Source organism: Anabrus simplex, chromosome 3 (genome assembly GCF_040414725.1).
Source record: "Anabrus simplex isolate iqAnaSimp1 chromosome 3, ASM4041472v1, whole genome shotgun sequence".
NCBI lineage: Eukaryota > Metazoa > Arthropoda > Insecta > Orthoptera > Tettigoniidae > Anabrus > Anabrus simplex.
This window is the reverse complement of record NC_090267.1, coordinates 387,171,605-387,187,529: the sequence shown is the minus strand read 5'-3', so window position 1 is coordinate 387,187,529 and position 15,925 is coordinate 387,171,605. Positions and strand designations below refer to the sequence as shown.

Here is a 15,925-nt window from a genome sequence, read left to right as displayed (position 1 = left end):
GAAATCATCCAGAACAAATTATGCTGCTTTCCTACGGAACCTTTCCAGTTCTCATATCAAGTGGTGCTGGTGTGGGTTCCGTACACAGGAACCATGCTCTAATTGGGGTCTTCCAGAGACTTTAACACACCAGACAGAATTGGAAAGCACTGATGATTATCTTATACATAATCACGTTTCATAAGGAAGCCCTTGTCTGTGGTGAATTATTTCATGAAGAATGATGATGATGAACACTCTTGTTACGATGTAAGCAAAATCGGGAGAATGGCAAAATGTGATGATATTAGGGGCATTCTTCTTTGCAGGATCATGAACTTTCTTTTGTACATTTTAATTCCAAGAATTTATTAATTATGTAGCAAAATGATATAAATTCAGGTATTTCAGTTTGATTGTATTCATTTAACACACTTCTCTTTATCAACATACACAATACAACATACCACACTACCAACCATCACAGAAACATGCAATAGTAAATACATCCCTCCACATAAGGTTGGCATAAGAAAGTGCATCCCGTCGAAGTAGTCATAAAAAATTGGATTTGTACTACAACGGCCTTTTTGTGAAGTCACTAGTGCTGAAATGACTGATTTTTCTTTGCCTAGAGGCAACAAAAATTGTTTATAATTACTAACAAATGTTTATGTGCAAAAATCATACATGTGGCACACACAGACAATTTTGGGCCTTGACTTCACAATCCAGATATCCTGCAGATATTAGAGTGCCACATGGTCAGTGTGCCAACATCCCAAAATGGCTTAATTGGCTTTTATGATCGGGCTAAAATGATACACTTTGTAAAAAGTTTGTCTAGCTCCCATCTCCTATTTCTCTCAATAAATAACACTTAGACATGATATAGGCTTTTTGAGCTTATGCTGTGTCAAGAAAAGAAGGTGAAATTCTTTACGTTTTGTAAAGAACTTTGCCCCAATATACTGCTCAATCAATGGTAACATTAAATAACTCTTGTTTACTGAAGATGAACTATGAAATATTCTTCTTCCTACCCTTTTCCCCAACTTGTTTGGGTCAGCACTTGAGGTGGAGTTGGGCCCTGTTTTACAGCCAGATTTTCTTCCTAATGCCAACCCTATATGGAGATTAGGTATGTATTCACTACTGTGTGTTTGTATGCTGGATGGTAATGTGGTGTGTTGTATGTAGATGAAGAGAAGTGTATTAAAACCAATACAAACAACTGTCCCAATGCCAGAAAAATTAACCATACACAACTATAATTCTTCACCAGCTGGGAATCAAACCCATGACCCTCTGAACCAAAGACTAGTATTCTGGTCATCAGTCAAGGAGTCAAATATATAATGCATTATAAATTAAAACTTTCTTATTGAAGAGATACTAACCTTATCATGTCTTCTTTACATTACAGATAGTATGTCGCATAGACTTGTGTTTGATAAAACAGTCTTGGTCAAACAGCTGAATGTGGTTGAAGCACATGGTATCCTTTTAATACGAGCAGATAAAGGTAAGTTGAAAGTAGATTTTCTTCAAGATTATCTTAAATATACCGAACATCTGTTATTTGCCAATTTTTGAAAACAAATTAAGTGATCATAGAGATCAACTTGGGATCTTAACATTAAAGACTTATTTCAGATTGTGTGTAAATGTAGATCTTGAATATCTTAGAGAAGAACAGTTTTGAGTTCCATAGAGATGAATGGGAAGATAGGTTACTACATTTTGACTTAAGGGTGTTAATGACTGTTAGGGAAATTAGTGTTTTGTGATAATACTATGTAATATGCAAAATATTGCAGCCTATATTTGTATTTATTATGAACTGATTATGCTCACTTAATAATAATAATAATAATAATAATAATAATAATAATAATAATTATTATTATTATTATTATTATTATTATTATTATTATTATTATTATTATTATTATTATTATTATTAGCCCGCCTGGTGGCCATGATCGTTAAGGCGCTGAAGTCTAAAAACGGTCTAACACCGAGGTTAGCCGGTTCGAGTCCCGTTGGTCGAAAAAATTTTCACCATCAGAATGTTGGCCGGCAGGGTAGGGGAGGTGGTGGTATACAATTTCTAATCACTAGATTGCGTGCCAAAAGCCTGGATTAAATTCCAAACCTCTCCGCAGTGCTCATATGGAGTGAGGGCATATGACGCTGTTGATGGTGATTCGTCCGTCGGATGGGGACGTTAAGCCTTGAGCAGACCCCTTGGTGCTATTCGACAGGAGTAGGCTATGTGCCGGCACCGGGTTTCACCCTCTCCCTACTATCATATATCATGTCATTCATTTCATCTCTCATTAACTCCTCTGATGAGGTTGACGTCAGGAAGGGCATCCGGTCGTAAAAAACCGCCACGACAAATTCATCTCACCTCATACCCGACCCCGTAGGGAAACGGGACAAGGGTTGGACAAACAACATTATTATTATTATTATTATTATTATTATTATTATTATTATTATTATTATTATTATTATTATTATTATTGTTACCATGGTTTGGTGGATTAGCAGAGGTGAAAGAAGGTGCTGGGATGAACAGGTCTCAACTTACGAAATTAAAGTTAATTTAAAATTTAACAAGGTTATATTTTCTTTTTAAGATCAAGAAATAACAAATATAACAGGTACACAGTAGCCTAGCCACAAATCGAGAATGTACAGTTACAGTGTTACAGGTTTTGGGCTCCGAGAGCCAGACACATAATTCTTGAGCAATTAGCCCAACTTTAGCCAGACACCAGGTTTGATAAAGGGGCAGAAAACCCCAATCATGCCCAGGAGCTCTTGCTCCCTATTACTCAGTAAAGCCTGCTCGAGGCACACAGAAATCAAAATGTTAAGAAAGAGCAACCCGCTCTTAAAGTTCAAGCCTATCAAAGGCCACACCAAACTCCACCTTCAAGCTGACCTCCAAGCACATGAAAACGGGGGTAAAAATACCCAACCTACTGAGGCCTACTCAATAAAGAAACAGGACAATTACATGGCCTCCAAAATACCAAATTGAGAGGAGGCGTCCTAGCACTCCTAATACACTTTATTTAAAACCTATTTGGCACTAGGCCGCATATGCAAGGGCTAATCCCATACTAAAGAGGTGACACGATAGGAAAACTTATTACATTACAAAACGAAGAAAAATGGTTGAGAAAACGTAGTCACCTCAAAAACAATATGAAAGGGAGCTCGAGAGGGTTAGGCACTCTCTATCCCAGTTTGTAGTTTAAAGAGATAGAATTTATACCAAGAATCTATTACATTTTAGAGGAAAGTTACATGATAAAAGGTATCGAACCTGCCCCGAGAGTCAAACTGCTGAGCTAGCAAGAAAAGAAGTTATTAAAAGGCCATTACCTTATTGATGAACCACTGCCCGACAAAAGAGGTGCTTCCCGCCCCCTGCTACATAATTTACACAATGATAGATGTTACTGAAGTGGCGCAGAGACCCGAAAATCAGCAGTTTATATACCCTCGCGGAACATTCGAGACCTTTCATGAATGATAACACCCGCCCACAAGCATTTTATTGGACGGCCAAAACATTACAAGTCAAAACTGAAGAAGACATCTAGGATTGGTGGAAAATTAATTACAAAAATTACTCATTGGTCGAATTCAAAACTGGCGGAAAGAAGGGTTATACGGCCAACCTAAACAATGACTGAAAGAAATTTAACAAAGAACAAACTTATGCATACTAAAATTCTTCAAAAAAAATGTTCTTTCACTTCGCACTAGGGTGCACCGTTGTATTTCTTCAGTAGTGCCATCTAGAAGAGAATGTTCACACTTCTCACTACAGAGAAAACAAAAATAAATTGAAAAAGACACAGTTCAGAACTCTTCAAAATTTATAGATAGCGACATCTTCTGATAACCTTTAGAATTAACATGGTTGTTAGAGTTCAGGCTTCCTCCAGTAGAGGAGTTTCAACTGGCGCAAGGTTTGAATTAGCGGCGCGGAGGTGTACCGCCTGGAATAATAATAATAATAATAATAATAATAATAATAATAATAATAATAATAATAATAATAATAATAATAATAATAAACACAGACATTCTGAAGTGATTCCATGCCAGCCAGATGGCCATCCTACCAATTTCAATATTTTAGTAAAAGTGGAATTCCACTGGAGAATTTCTAAAGTTAATTTAATTTTGTCAGCTGACACTGACTAGGCCACCAGAGTTATTTATTTAATATACCAACGATAGTGACACAGTGTCAGTATTTCTGACCATTGTTTAATCATGCATTGCATGTAAGCTTTGTCATAGCATTCTTTCTGATTATATTAGACATGTTTGCAAAATTAATAACTGGTTCAATATAAGGTAGGCTACTCTTGTTTGGGTTTAGGAAAGGTTATTCCACTGAAGCTCAGCTTGTGAGATTGGATTCCAGCAAGATATAGCAGATATCTTGGATTCAGGAGGTCAAATGGATTGTATCACAATTGACCTCTCTAAGGCATTTGGTAGGGTGGATCATGGGAGACTACTGGAAAAAATGAGTGCAATAGGACTGGACAAAAGAGTGACTGAATGGGTGGCTATATTTCGAGAAAGTAGATCTCAGAGAATTAAAGTAGGTGAAGCTTTATCTGACCCTAATAATTAAGAGGGCAATTTTTCAAGACAGTATTATTGGATCTTCACGTTTTCTTATATATAAATGATATGAGTAAAGAAGTGGAATCAGCTATAAGGCTTTTTGCGGATGATGTTATTCTGTATAGAGTTATGAATAAGTTATAAGATTGTGAGCAACTGCAAAATGACCTAATAATGTTGTGAGATGGACAGTACGCAATGGTATGATGATGAACAGGATTAAATGTCAAGTTGTGAGTTTCACAAATAGGAAAAGTCCTCTCAGTTTTAATTACTGCATTGATGGGGTTGAAAGTTCCTTATGAGAATCATTGAGTGTTAATATAAGGAAAGATCTTCATTGAGGTAATCACATAAATGGGATTGTAAATAAAGGGTACAGATCCCTGCACATGGTTATGAGAGTGTTTAGGGGTTGTAGTAAGGATGTAAAGGAGAGGGCATATAAGTCTCTGGTAAAACCCCAACTAGAGCCCTTTCCTGTCCCATCATCGCCATAAGACCTATCTGTGTCGGTGCGACATTAAAAAAAAGACCCCAACTGGAGTATGGTTCCAGTGTATGGGACCCTCACCAGGATTACCTGATTTGAGAACTGGAAAAAATCCAAAGAAAAGCAGCTCGATTTGTTCTGGGTGATTTCCGACAAAAGAGTAGCATTACAAAAATGTTGCAAAGTTTGGGTTGGGAAGACTTGGGAGAAAGGAGACGAGCTGCTTGACTAAGCGGTATGTACATTGAATCAATAAGAGTATGTTACTGCGTAGATAGGGTGAAAGTTCCTTATGGGAATCATTGTAAGTACCTAGGTGTTAATATAAGGAAAGATCTTCATTGGGGTAATCACATGATAAAATGTTCCGAGCTGTCAGTGGAGAGATGGCGTGGAATGACATTAGTAGATGAATAAGTTTGAATGGTGTCTTTAAAAGTAGGAAAGATCACGATATGAAGATGAAGTTGGAATTCAAGAGGACAAATTGGGGCAAATAATCATTTATAGGAAGTGGAGTTACGGATTGGAATAACTTATCAAGGGAGATGTTCAATAAATTTCTTGTTCCTTTGCAATCATTTAAGAAAAGGCTAGGAAAACAACAGATAGGGAATCTGCCACCTGGGCAACTGCCTTAAATGCAGATCAGTAGTGACTGATCAAAAATTGACTACCTCAACTTTGATTGAAGCAGAAAACTTGGGATCATAGGTTGGACACACTACCAATGAGTAAGCTAAGGTTTTAAGAAATTATGTTTTGTTTTAAATTTGAATAAAATTCGTGATTGTCATATACCTGCATTTATGATGATTATTAGCATTTTATCATGGTCAACTATCACAGAGACACACGTTAGTGAACATATCCCTCCACATAGTATTGGTGTCATGAAGGGTATCTGGCCATAAAACAGGGCTAAGTCCACATGTGCAAAACATTTTGCACTCACTATTCCAATAAAAAGTATAGGAAAAGTGGAGGAAGAAGATTCACAGTTTATGAGAGTTGTAACATATTTTGTTACAGGTCGTGATAGTAAAATCCATGTGTTCAGACTGTCCGACTTTGATGGCGAATACAACAGTGACCACTGTGCCAGAGGGCGTCAAGACCTCAAAGAGAATCGCCTGGAGCGAACTCGTGGTTGTCACATGTATGCCATCAGTCGTCCAGGAGGTTCACATTTAAGAATGGTACGTATGCTAACCTCATCATTTCTACATTACCATTGCATGCTACATCTACTCTAATCTGTTTGTAACACCGTACACAAATCTTGGCCTCCTGCTGCTAGTCTTAACTTCTAAATTTTCCTCCAAAACCAACTGAACAAGTCTTGGATGTCTCAAGATGTATCCTATCAATGTAATTCTTCTTCTGCCCAAACTTCACCAAAATTGTTCAATCAATCAATCAATCAATCAATCAATCAATCAATCAATCAATCAATCAATCAATCAATCAATCAATCAATCAATCAATCAATCAATCAATCAATCAATCAATCAATCAATCAATCAATCAATCAATCAATCAATCAATCAATCAATCAATCAATCAATCAATCAATCAATCAATCAATCAATCAATCAATCAATCAATCAATCAATCAATCAATCAATCAATCAATCAATCAATCAATCAATCAATCAATCAATCAATCAATCAATCAATCAATCAATCAATCAATCAATCAATCAATCAATCAATCAATCAATCAATCAATCAATCAATCAATCAATCAATCAATCAATCAATCAATCAATCAATCAATCAATCAATCAATCAATCAATCAATCAATCAATCAATCAATCAATCAATCAATCAATCAATCAATCAATCAATCAATCAATCAATCAATCAATCAATCAATCAATCAATCAATCAATCAATCAATCAATCAATCAATCAATCAATCAATCAATCAATCAATCAATCAATCAATCAATCAATCAATCAATCAATCAATCAATCAATCAATCAATCAATCAATCAATCAATCAATCAATCAATCAATCAATCAATCAATCAATCAATCAATCAATCAATCAATCAATCAATCAATCAATCAATCAATCAATCAATCAATCAATCAATCAATCAATCAATCAATCAATCAATCCTGATCTGCTTTTAGAGCAGTTGCCCAGGTGGGAGATTTCCTATCTGCTGTTGTTTCCTAGCCTTTTCTTAAATGATTTCAAAGAAATTGGAAACTTCCCTTCCTGTAAATGAATATTTGCCCCAATTTGTCCTCTTGAATTCCAACTTTATCTTCATATGGTGATCTTTCCTACTTTTAAAGAAATTTATTCATCTACTAATGTCATTCCATGCCATCTCTCTCCTGACAGCTCAGAACATATCACCAAATACAGTAGAGACAATACGCGACACTGAGCAAGATATCGAGGGACAGCTATTGGAGCTCACTCTAGCGGATAGACCTGAATGGTACTGATTCTGTCATAAGAGCACGTGTATTTTTGTGTGAAGTTTTTGGTGTTATCTATGCGTTTTCAGTGAGTTGACATAATTAAATAGTAGCGTGTGTCATTCTTTGATATCTCCTCTCAACATGAGGGGAAAGGTATGTGCTGTGTTTGGCTGCAGTAATTACGAAGTAGAGAAAAATGCGCGGTCGTTCTTCAGGTTCCCTCGTGACAAGAACATGTATAGTCCGCACACTTTATGTTGGTGTATTTGTGTACGGGGTTGAGGAGTAAGGAGGGAGGTGTCCCGGTATCGGTAGTGCTACCAACCGAAGGAAAATGAAATCTGAACTGAATCGAGAATATGATCGATCGATACGAAGTTTCTAAACCGTTATCATCTTAAGCCAACAACTATGTCACATACACATTATATAACATTATAAAACATTTCTCGATACGAATCTTGTTCCTAGCATGAATTCTATACTTTGGCTTTGTTGTGTAAACAACAACAGTACTAGTACGTAAAGTGTACGCCAGATGTCGCACAACGATGATTAAGCGATTCATAGTTTGTGTTTCAAAGGTTGCCAGTACAAATCTCGAAGATCGCCGAGGTCGACCGATTCAGCACTAGGGTGTAAATGCACCAACATAAAGTGTGCGGATAATAAGTAATATTGTATTTGCATATATATTCTTCCAGTGACAGAGATTTTTATAGTACTTCATAATCTTCTGACCTGCTCGACCCATGTTTTAAAGGGCTTAAAATATAATACGCATATTTTATTGTATAGTGCAGCAGTTAACCTTCAATACCGATGTGGTGTTGTAGGTGTGATCTGTGGGTTTTGAAATGTCACAGAAGCGATTTGGATAAAGTGTACAAGAAAGAAGGGACGTTACGCTTGTATAAGAATTATAAGATCTGTTCAGATCATTTCCAGGCCAGCGACTTTAAAAATTCTCGACTATACAGCCAAGGGTATGTTACATTTTTACTCTAATTGTACGTAAATATTCCTCAAAGCATCCCTATCGACAACATTTTCAAACTTTTCTTTCTTTTATCCCTCTTCTCAGATTAAAGCCGGGATTTTATAGATTTTCTTTCTGTTAGTAGGCTTCATGTTAAGAGGAAAATTGTCCAGCTATTAAATGTTAATTCATTGCATCATATGTGTAAGGAATGTGCCGATATTTTTATTGACAAATGTCTTAATGTGATGATACAATGTTTTTAAATGAGGAAAAAAGACAAAACTAACCGTAAGATTTCAGGCAGGTATACTAAAGCTAAAAAAGTAATGCATAAATGAAAGATCAAGCCATTTCACAGCAGTCCATTTCACACCTTGTTTATATGTCTAATTTCAGTCTTTGAATAATAACCTTTTAAATAATTCTTCATTCATTTATCCAGAATTGCTTTAGCAACTTCGAAGTTAATATCTCAATACCACTTTCTTTCTAGACGTAATTTATTTATCCATTTCCATATATACATTTCCATTGATATTTGAATTTAGCGAGATTTGTTCAGGTCAAGTCACTAGGAGCGCCACCGTCGAATTGTCTCTCATTTTAGCAAGGCGAAATCTGTAAGTGTCGTGTATTGTCTCTACTGTATTTGATATCACTTACCGTACTAAATGACAAAGTAATTTATTATCATCTACCTATTCAGTAAGGGATAATCCTTATATTCAGGATATAATTATTTTACATTAGTTGTTGTGGTACATGTTTCGCTTGTCCTTGCAAGCATCATCAGCCAGTTTAAGATTTTAATAACTAGGTCAGGGCCCTGAATTATTTATACAATGCATGAGGTTATCTCTTAAATTTTAATGTTACATATTTTTTGAGAATAGTGCTAAGTTGATACAGTTGAACATTCTATAATGGACTGTTGCTTTGGTTAAAAATTACACCGTAAAAGTATCTTAATGAGCAAGATTTCTGATAATGTTCTTATTATCTTCACTTCAAATGGGAATAAAAGTTGTGATTGTAAAGTCTAAATATCAGTGTACTGACACAATAGTTGACAATTAATATTATTAAAAGAGTGATAATACCTATAATAGTTTATGCATATTGTGTAAATTATTTTAATCTTCCACATCTTTGGAATCTTGGAATCTTTGCAATGTGTGTGGATTAATAAAATCCTTAAATATTAAACAGATCTTCTTAAAATTGGTAAAACTGTAATTGTAGTCAATAATGTCAGAGGCAGAACTACTGGTTGGACAACAAATGTGGGGGTTTGTGATCAATCACAAATTACGACAACTCATAAATTATGTTGAATAGTTTAACAACCTCCAATTATTTTATAGGAAGTTGTGGACATTAGTGTTGTTATCGTTTAGATGTTAGAAAAGCTTGTGCTAGTCGAGTCTAATGTGCTAGTCTAAAGAGGAATTCAACTTGGAACGTAGATGTAATTAAGAACTGCTAAGTAAATGCGTGTTGAAATCCCTTTTACTATAGGAGAATTGATTAGCAGCTTTTGCCAGCCATAAAACAGGGCTAAGTCCACATGTGCGAATCATTTCGCAGCCACTATCCCACCAAAATATGGGAAAAGTGGAGGAAGGAGATTCACAATTTATCAGGGTTGTAACATATTTTATTACAGGTCATGATAGTGAAATCCATGTGTTCAGACTGTCTGACTTTGATGGCGGATACAACAGTGAGTCAGACCTTCTCATGCAGCCAACACATGCAGTGAAGTTTGCTAAATAAATATTAACTCAACTCTCATTTGATATTATGTAATATCACTGAAAACAGTAATCACTACCATCATGATATTCATGGCAAAACTTGAGTGTGAGGCACCAACTGACCTGCAATGTCAACACTCCAAACAGGTATCACCGTGAACTGTTCCCATCGATCTACGCAAGCTAAACTCTCATTCTAATAAAATTTATTTTTCACACCCACAATGTTTCCTGTCAGCAATATTTTCATCTCATAAAGATATAGAAAAGAATTTGGTTTACAATAATAAAGTATTATCTTGACTGTGTGTCAGAATGTATTTTGCTCGTGAGGTTGGCTATCACAAAATTCACTTTGCTGGTATCAAAGAAAACCGTCACTTAGACTTAATTGCCGTTACCTATGGTCTTACATAAAATAGTAATCATGGGAGAACATTAACTTGTACTTAAAAATAGGTGTTACAACGTGCTTACTTGGATTTGACAACCTTTATATTCATCAATCATTCTGGATTGTTACAGGACATCATTCCACTTATGCAGCCTGTCTCAGAAATATTACATCTCAACCTATACACCATGTCACAAAAATTCTTCTCCGTCAAAATACAGGGTTTCTTATCCTCGGCATCCTGCTTATTCTACATCATTCATAGAATACAGGCTTACTCTGCCTTTAACATCTTCCTAACTATTCTCATAATATTTCATTCCCATTACAATCCATTTCATCTTGTTTGAAACTTTTTTAAATACAAGAGATCCCATGATCAAACAACTTTATAATGATCTCACAATTAACTTCTCAAAATTTTTCCTGACCTCAGGAGCAAAATAGCATACCGTGATTTTCTGTATCCCAAATATATGGTGTCACAATATTTAAGTTTCCTAGAAATGCTGACTTATGATTTTCTTCATTGGATTTCAATATAAAGCACAAATCTTGCTTAACATTACTGCTGAACACATAATTTATCATCTCAATTTTTTCCTGATGTGATTATTATTATTATTATTATTATTATTATTATTATTATTATTATTATTATTATTATTATTATTGGATAATTTGATATTTGACTTTATCACACTCATAACAGTTATTTTATCATTATCATTATTGTAACTTTTAACACATTGCGGACCGGTCCCGAGAAAACTCGTGTTTGCCTAGCCGAGCGTTGCGGACCGGTCCCGAGTTATCTCGTGTTAGCAGCAGATCCAGCAGACTGAACTTTAGTGCTATCTTTTGAGATATACGGGAACTATTTGGAGGTCAAGGGTGATAGAACTCTGTTACGTATGGTTCTACACAATCAATAGTCACATTTGTTTTCGAGTATTCTTCATATCGTAGATTTTCTTTGCATTTCTTGACAACATGTTTACAAAGTTCGAAGTGCCATGCAAGATGGCAGCACCTAGCGATCGCACGTGTTTACACAAAGATGAAATTATTCGCGAATTATGTGCTGATACAGGCTCCGAATATTAAGTGATGCTGAGTATTTAGAGTTCGACGATGAAATATCTTCTAACGGAAATGTTTCAAGTGATGACAAGGCAAGGTGTGGAACTCGTGTAGCGCAGAACGAGTCGTATATTTGTGTTACGGGTGTAAATATTCTAAATATTGTAAATAATGCAGTGTTTTCTGACGACTGGGTTATGGACAACAGTGAACCTAGGTTAGAGGATTTTGAAGGTGCTCCTGATATAAAGGTATGGCCTAATAATCTGGAAACATAGGACAAGTAGCAGGACTTATGTTTGGTGAGAAATGTTTTCAGTATGTAGCTGAAAAGACAAACTTACACTATGAGCAGAAATCACATTCTCATAACTTATCCCCTAAAACATTAAAGTGGACTAATGTCACTAGCAGGGAAATTAAAAAATTAATCCTCTGTGTATATTAATATGGCAGGTGAAGAAATCATGTCTGAAAGATTACTGGCCAACTGATCCCCTAATAAAAAGACCAATATTTCCGAAAACTATGAGCCAAAATAGATTTCAAGAAATACCCGGCATTTCAACAACTATTCAGGAAGGCCAATAGAAAAAATACACAATAGTCCTTCAAAAGCTATTGAAGTTCTGACAGTTTATTTGTATGCATGCACTCCAGCTTAGAGGTAGTTAGAAAGTGGCCGGGAACAGGGCTGTGCATGGGGCGAACGGCACCCGGTCCACAATGTGTTAACAGCCCGAACATTATTTCATTGATTTTCATTGCAATGTTTAACTTCACTTTTTAATTCTTTAAAAATAAATTTAAACACATTTCAAAGTCTTGCACACTGACATAAATAATAGACAATTTGCTTCCACACTAGGATAATGTTAAGATACATCATCATCGCCGCAGCGCTTAAATCTACACACACCACATATACAGCGCAATGTTATGATTTACTAATTAATTAATTAATTTCAAGGGACAAGCATTTACATTTCTAGCTACAAAACATGATATTCAAATTAGACAGACCTGTAATTTCATCGTCGGCATGGCATTATCTTGGCTTCATTTTATGCCAGTCACCTCGGACTTAGCCTCTCATAATTGCAGGACATATTCTTCGCTTAAAACACTACCTTATAAATACACAGATTCTGCACTTGGCTTGACGCAGCACATATTATTAATTTTTTTTAAATATCTAACACTCTGACAAAAAATTTATTATGTACATTTACACGACAGTTAAACCATTCTGCTTTGTGTTGAGAACTCAACTAATACAGTTTGTAGAATCTTCCAACTCCTTCCTATCCAGATATTTCACAGGTGTGACTGACCATGAGACACAAGCTTATCTCTGCCAGACTAAAGTCCTCCCTTACCAATTACCAAAAATAACATCGTCCGTAGTAATTTACAAGAGCTATCTATGAATCTGCTGTCTCCCTATGAGAAGTTCAGAAATCCTACAATTATTTAACTTATGATTTTCTTCCCCGACCAGGATGGATATCGTGGATACCATGTTATCAATATCTAATTTGTCTCTGTTCACCATTTACCACTTGGTAATATATTCCTCCCTCAAACCAACTGGCTTTAGAGATTTTACAAGCCTATTTAGCCCACTTTAAGCCTTTTTCTTAATGTCGCCTGACACAGATCCACACTCTCAGAGCACTGAATGATGACTGACGCTCTTACCTGAGGAGTCGGTATTTATGCATATAGAAGGGACGCTTTGCTTGGTGTCATCTACTATGGTACAATCATTCCACTGGACCAATTTATTCGAGACTCACTCCAGAGATTCCACCTATTATTCCAGTCATGATGGTGTTGTTTACTTATTTTTCTTTGTCTGTAATGGACATAATTAATAAATTTTGTGCACAAGGATTCCCACACATTTTGACTGCATTTCCTTGACTTGTGTATTCCTCTCGGCCAAGATAGATGTTACCTTCTCTCCAAGCCTAATTAAATACATTTCCAACAGTGGTAACTCCTGCCTTCTGGTTTAGTGGATATGAAAAAAAGTTGCAAACATCAATGCAAACAGACCATCATTCCAAAACATTTTTTCAAGACAAAACAACAAACAAGGCCAATAGAAAAGTTTATTTAAGACCTCACATCTACTAATCCAATGGTCTGTTTCATAAATATTTCTGTTGAAATGAGGAACACACAACTTATGACTTAAGTTGTGTAGTTACTTTCAGAGTTGGATGCAGTTGTCCTTCATTTATAATTCTGCTTTCCTCCATAAAAAAAAAGTATACTAAATGGTTCTCTTAATAATCGTTCGATTACAGGATGGTTAGAATTCAATTCGGATTTCGTGGTAGAAATGCGTGAACCTGGCGCTCCTACATCCACGCCTATTGAACTACTCACTGATCGGTGTGATGTCATTTCAAATTCATACCATTCCTGCATTTTCTTCATTTGATATTTACACTTCAAGTGCATGAAACTGAATCATTTATATTACAACATACATTTGCAATGTATCATGATTTATAACACAAGAAAAGAACCACTCACAAGCAAGAACTCCAGTATTTCACAAAATAGCAAATAAATCCCAGCCACATGTGATAACTTACAGTACAGGGTTCTACCTTGCACCACTCTCTTGACAGTTGTGGCTTTTCGTTCTGCATTCCAACCCCATGAAAGAGATCAACAAACAACAATGGTCCAATGCTGATGGTGCCATCTCTGGAGTAGTTTGCCAATTACAGTAATAGCAGTCACTAGCCGGCAAATGCTTGTTTCATCCATCTCTCAGTATCGATAACTGTGCGTTTGAATTTTATATAACTAACTTCCATTAAAATATGAAAAATTAATATTTTTTCATTGAAAATACAAGGGATGTAATGAATCAATCACATGTATGGGAAATTTGCCACTGATTTCCACCCTGTGGACTTTAACTTCATCAAATATTTCCCAAAATTCTTAATTACTTATTTCTTTGTTAATGACAGTGCCGAAATCTGTTGCAGTGAGGGTTATTATCCAGAATTCCATTATTAATCACCTGAGGTCTTCTGAAATGTTCCGACCTCGTTCATATTGGTGGGCTGCTTCCCGCTGTGAGTTGCCATGCCACGGAATGTGAGATAAGCTTGCAAAAAAATTATGGATGCACTCCATCTTGTAGTTGAAATGTCAGCAAGGTGGAATTATGGGCTCAGTATTGTTACTACTAAGCACAAACAGAAATGAAATTTGCAAGTTTGAAATTCACAAGAACTACTCAAAGATTACCAACAAAGCTAAATGCGTAGACAGATTATTATTTTCTTTTTCTTTTTTGCTAGTGGCATTATGTTGCACCAACACAGATAGGTCGTATGGCGGCGATGGGATAGGAAAGGGCTAGGAGATGGAAGGAAGCGGCCATGGCCTTAATTAAGGTACAGCCCAACATTTGCCTAGCAAGAAAATGGGAAAACATGGAAAACCATCTTTAGTGCTGTTGACAGTGGGATTCAAACCCAGTATTTCCAGGATGCAAGCTCATAGCTGCGTGCTCCTAACTGTACGGCCAACTCGCTCGGTAGACAGATTATTATTAACACTATTTTATCCTATTATACTCTAATATATATACATGAAAGATACACACAAAGATACACACAAATATAGCAGGCAAGATACTATCTAATATACCATATCTGCACTACAATTCTCAACTGAAATGTGGTTATATTATTTTTACAGCTGGATTATTATTATTATTTTTCCTACTACACAGTGGTTATATGATTTTTACAGCTGGTGGATTATTATTATTTTCTCCAATACACAGGACAAAGAATAAAAGTGTCCTTAAATGCTGAAAACTAAGAGGTTGTCTACAATAATTTCTCAAAGAAAAGAAATTGCTGTCAAAACTACGCTGGGGACTTGAACTGCAATTATTATTGGGATATAGGAATTTGATTATTAACTGAAATGTCGTATGGCTTTTAGTGCCGGGATATCCCAGGACGGGTTTGACTCGCCAGGTGCACGTCTTTCTATTTGACTCCCGTAGGCAACCTGCGCGTCGTGATGAGGATGAAATGATGATGAAGAGAACACATACACCCAGCCCCCGTACCGTAGGAA

General features: G+C 35.9%; 1 protein-coding gene across 1 annotated transcript in view; it reads left to right on the top strand.

Moving 5' to 3' along the window:
• The window catches only part of LOC136866822 (GTPase-activating Rap/Ran-GAP domain-like protein 3), a 451,356-nt gene that overhangs the window by 392,451 nt on the left and 42,980 nt on the right, over positions 1–15,925 (top strand). The window contains exons 15-16 of the mRNA XM_067143927.2: positions 1,406–1,504; positions 6,173–6,339. Coding sequence (XP_067000028.2) covers positions 1,406–1,504; positions 6,173–6,339 — 266 coding nt within the window. The remainder of the gene's footprint in view (positions 1–1,405; positions 1,505–6,172; positions 6,340–15,925) is intronic.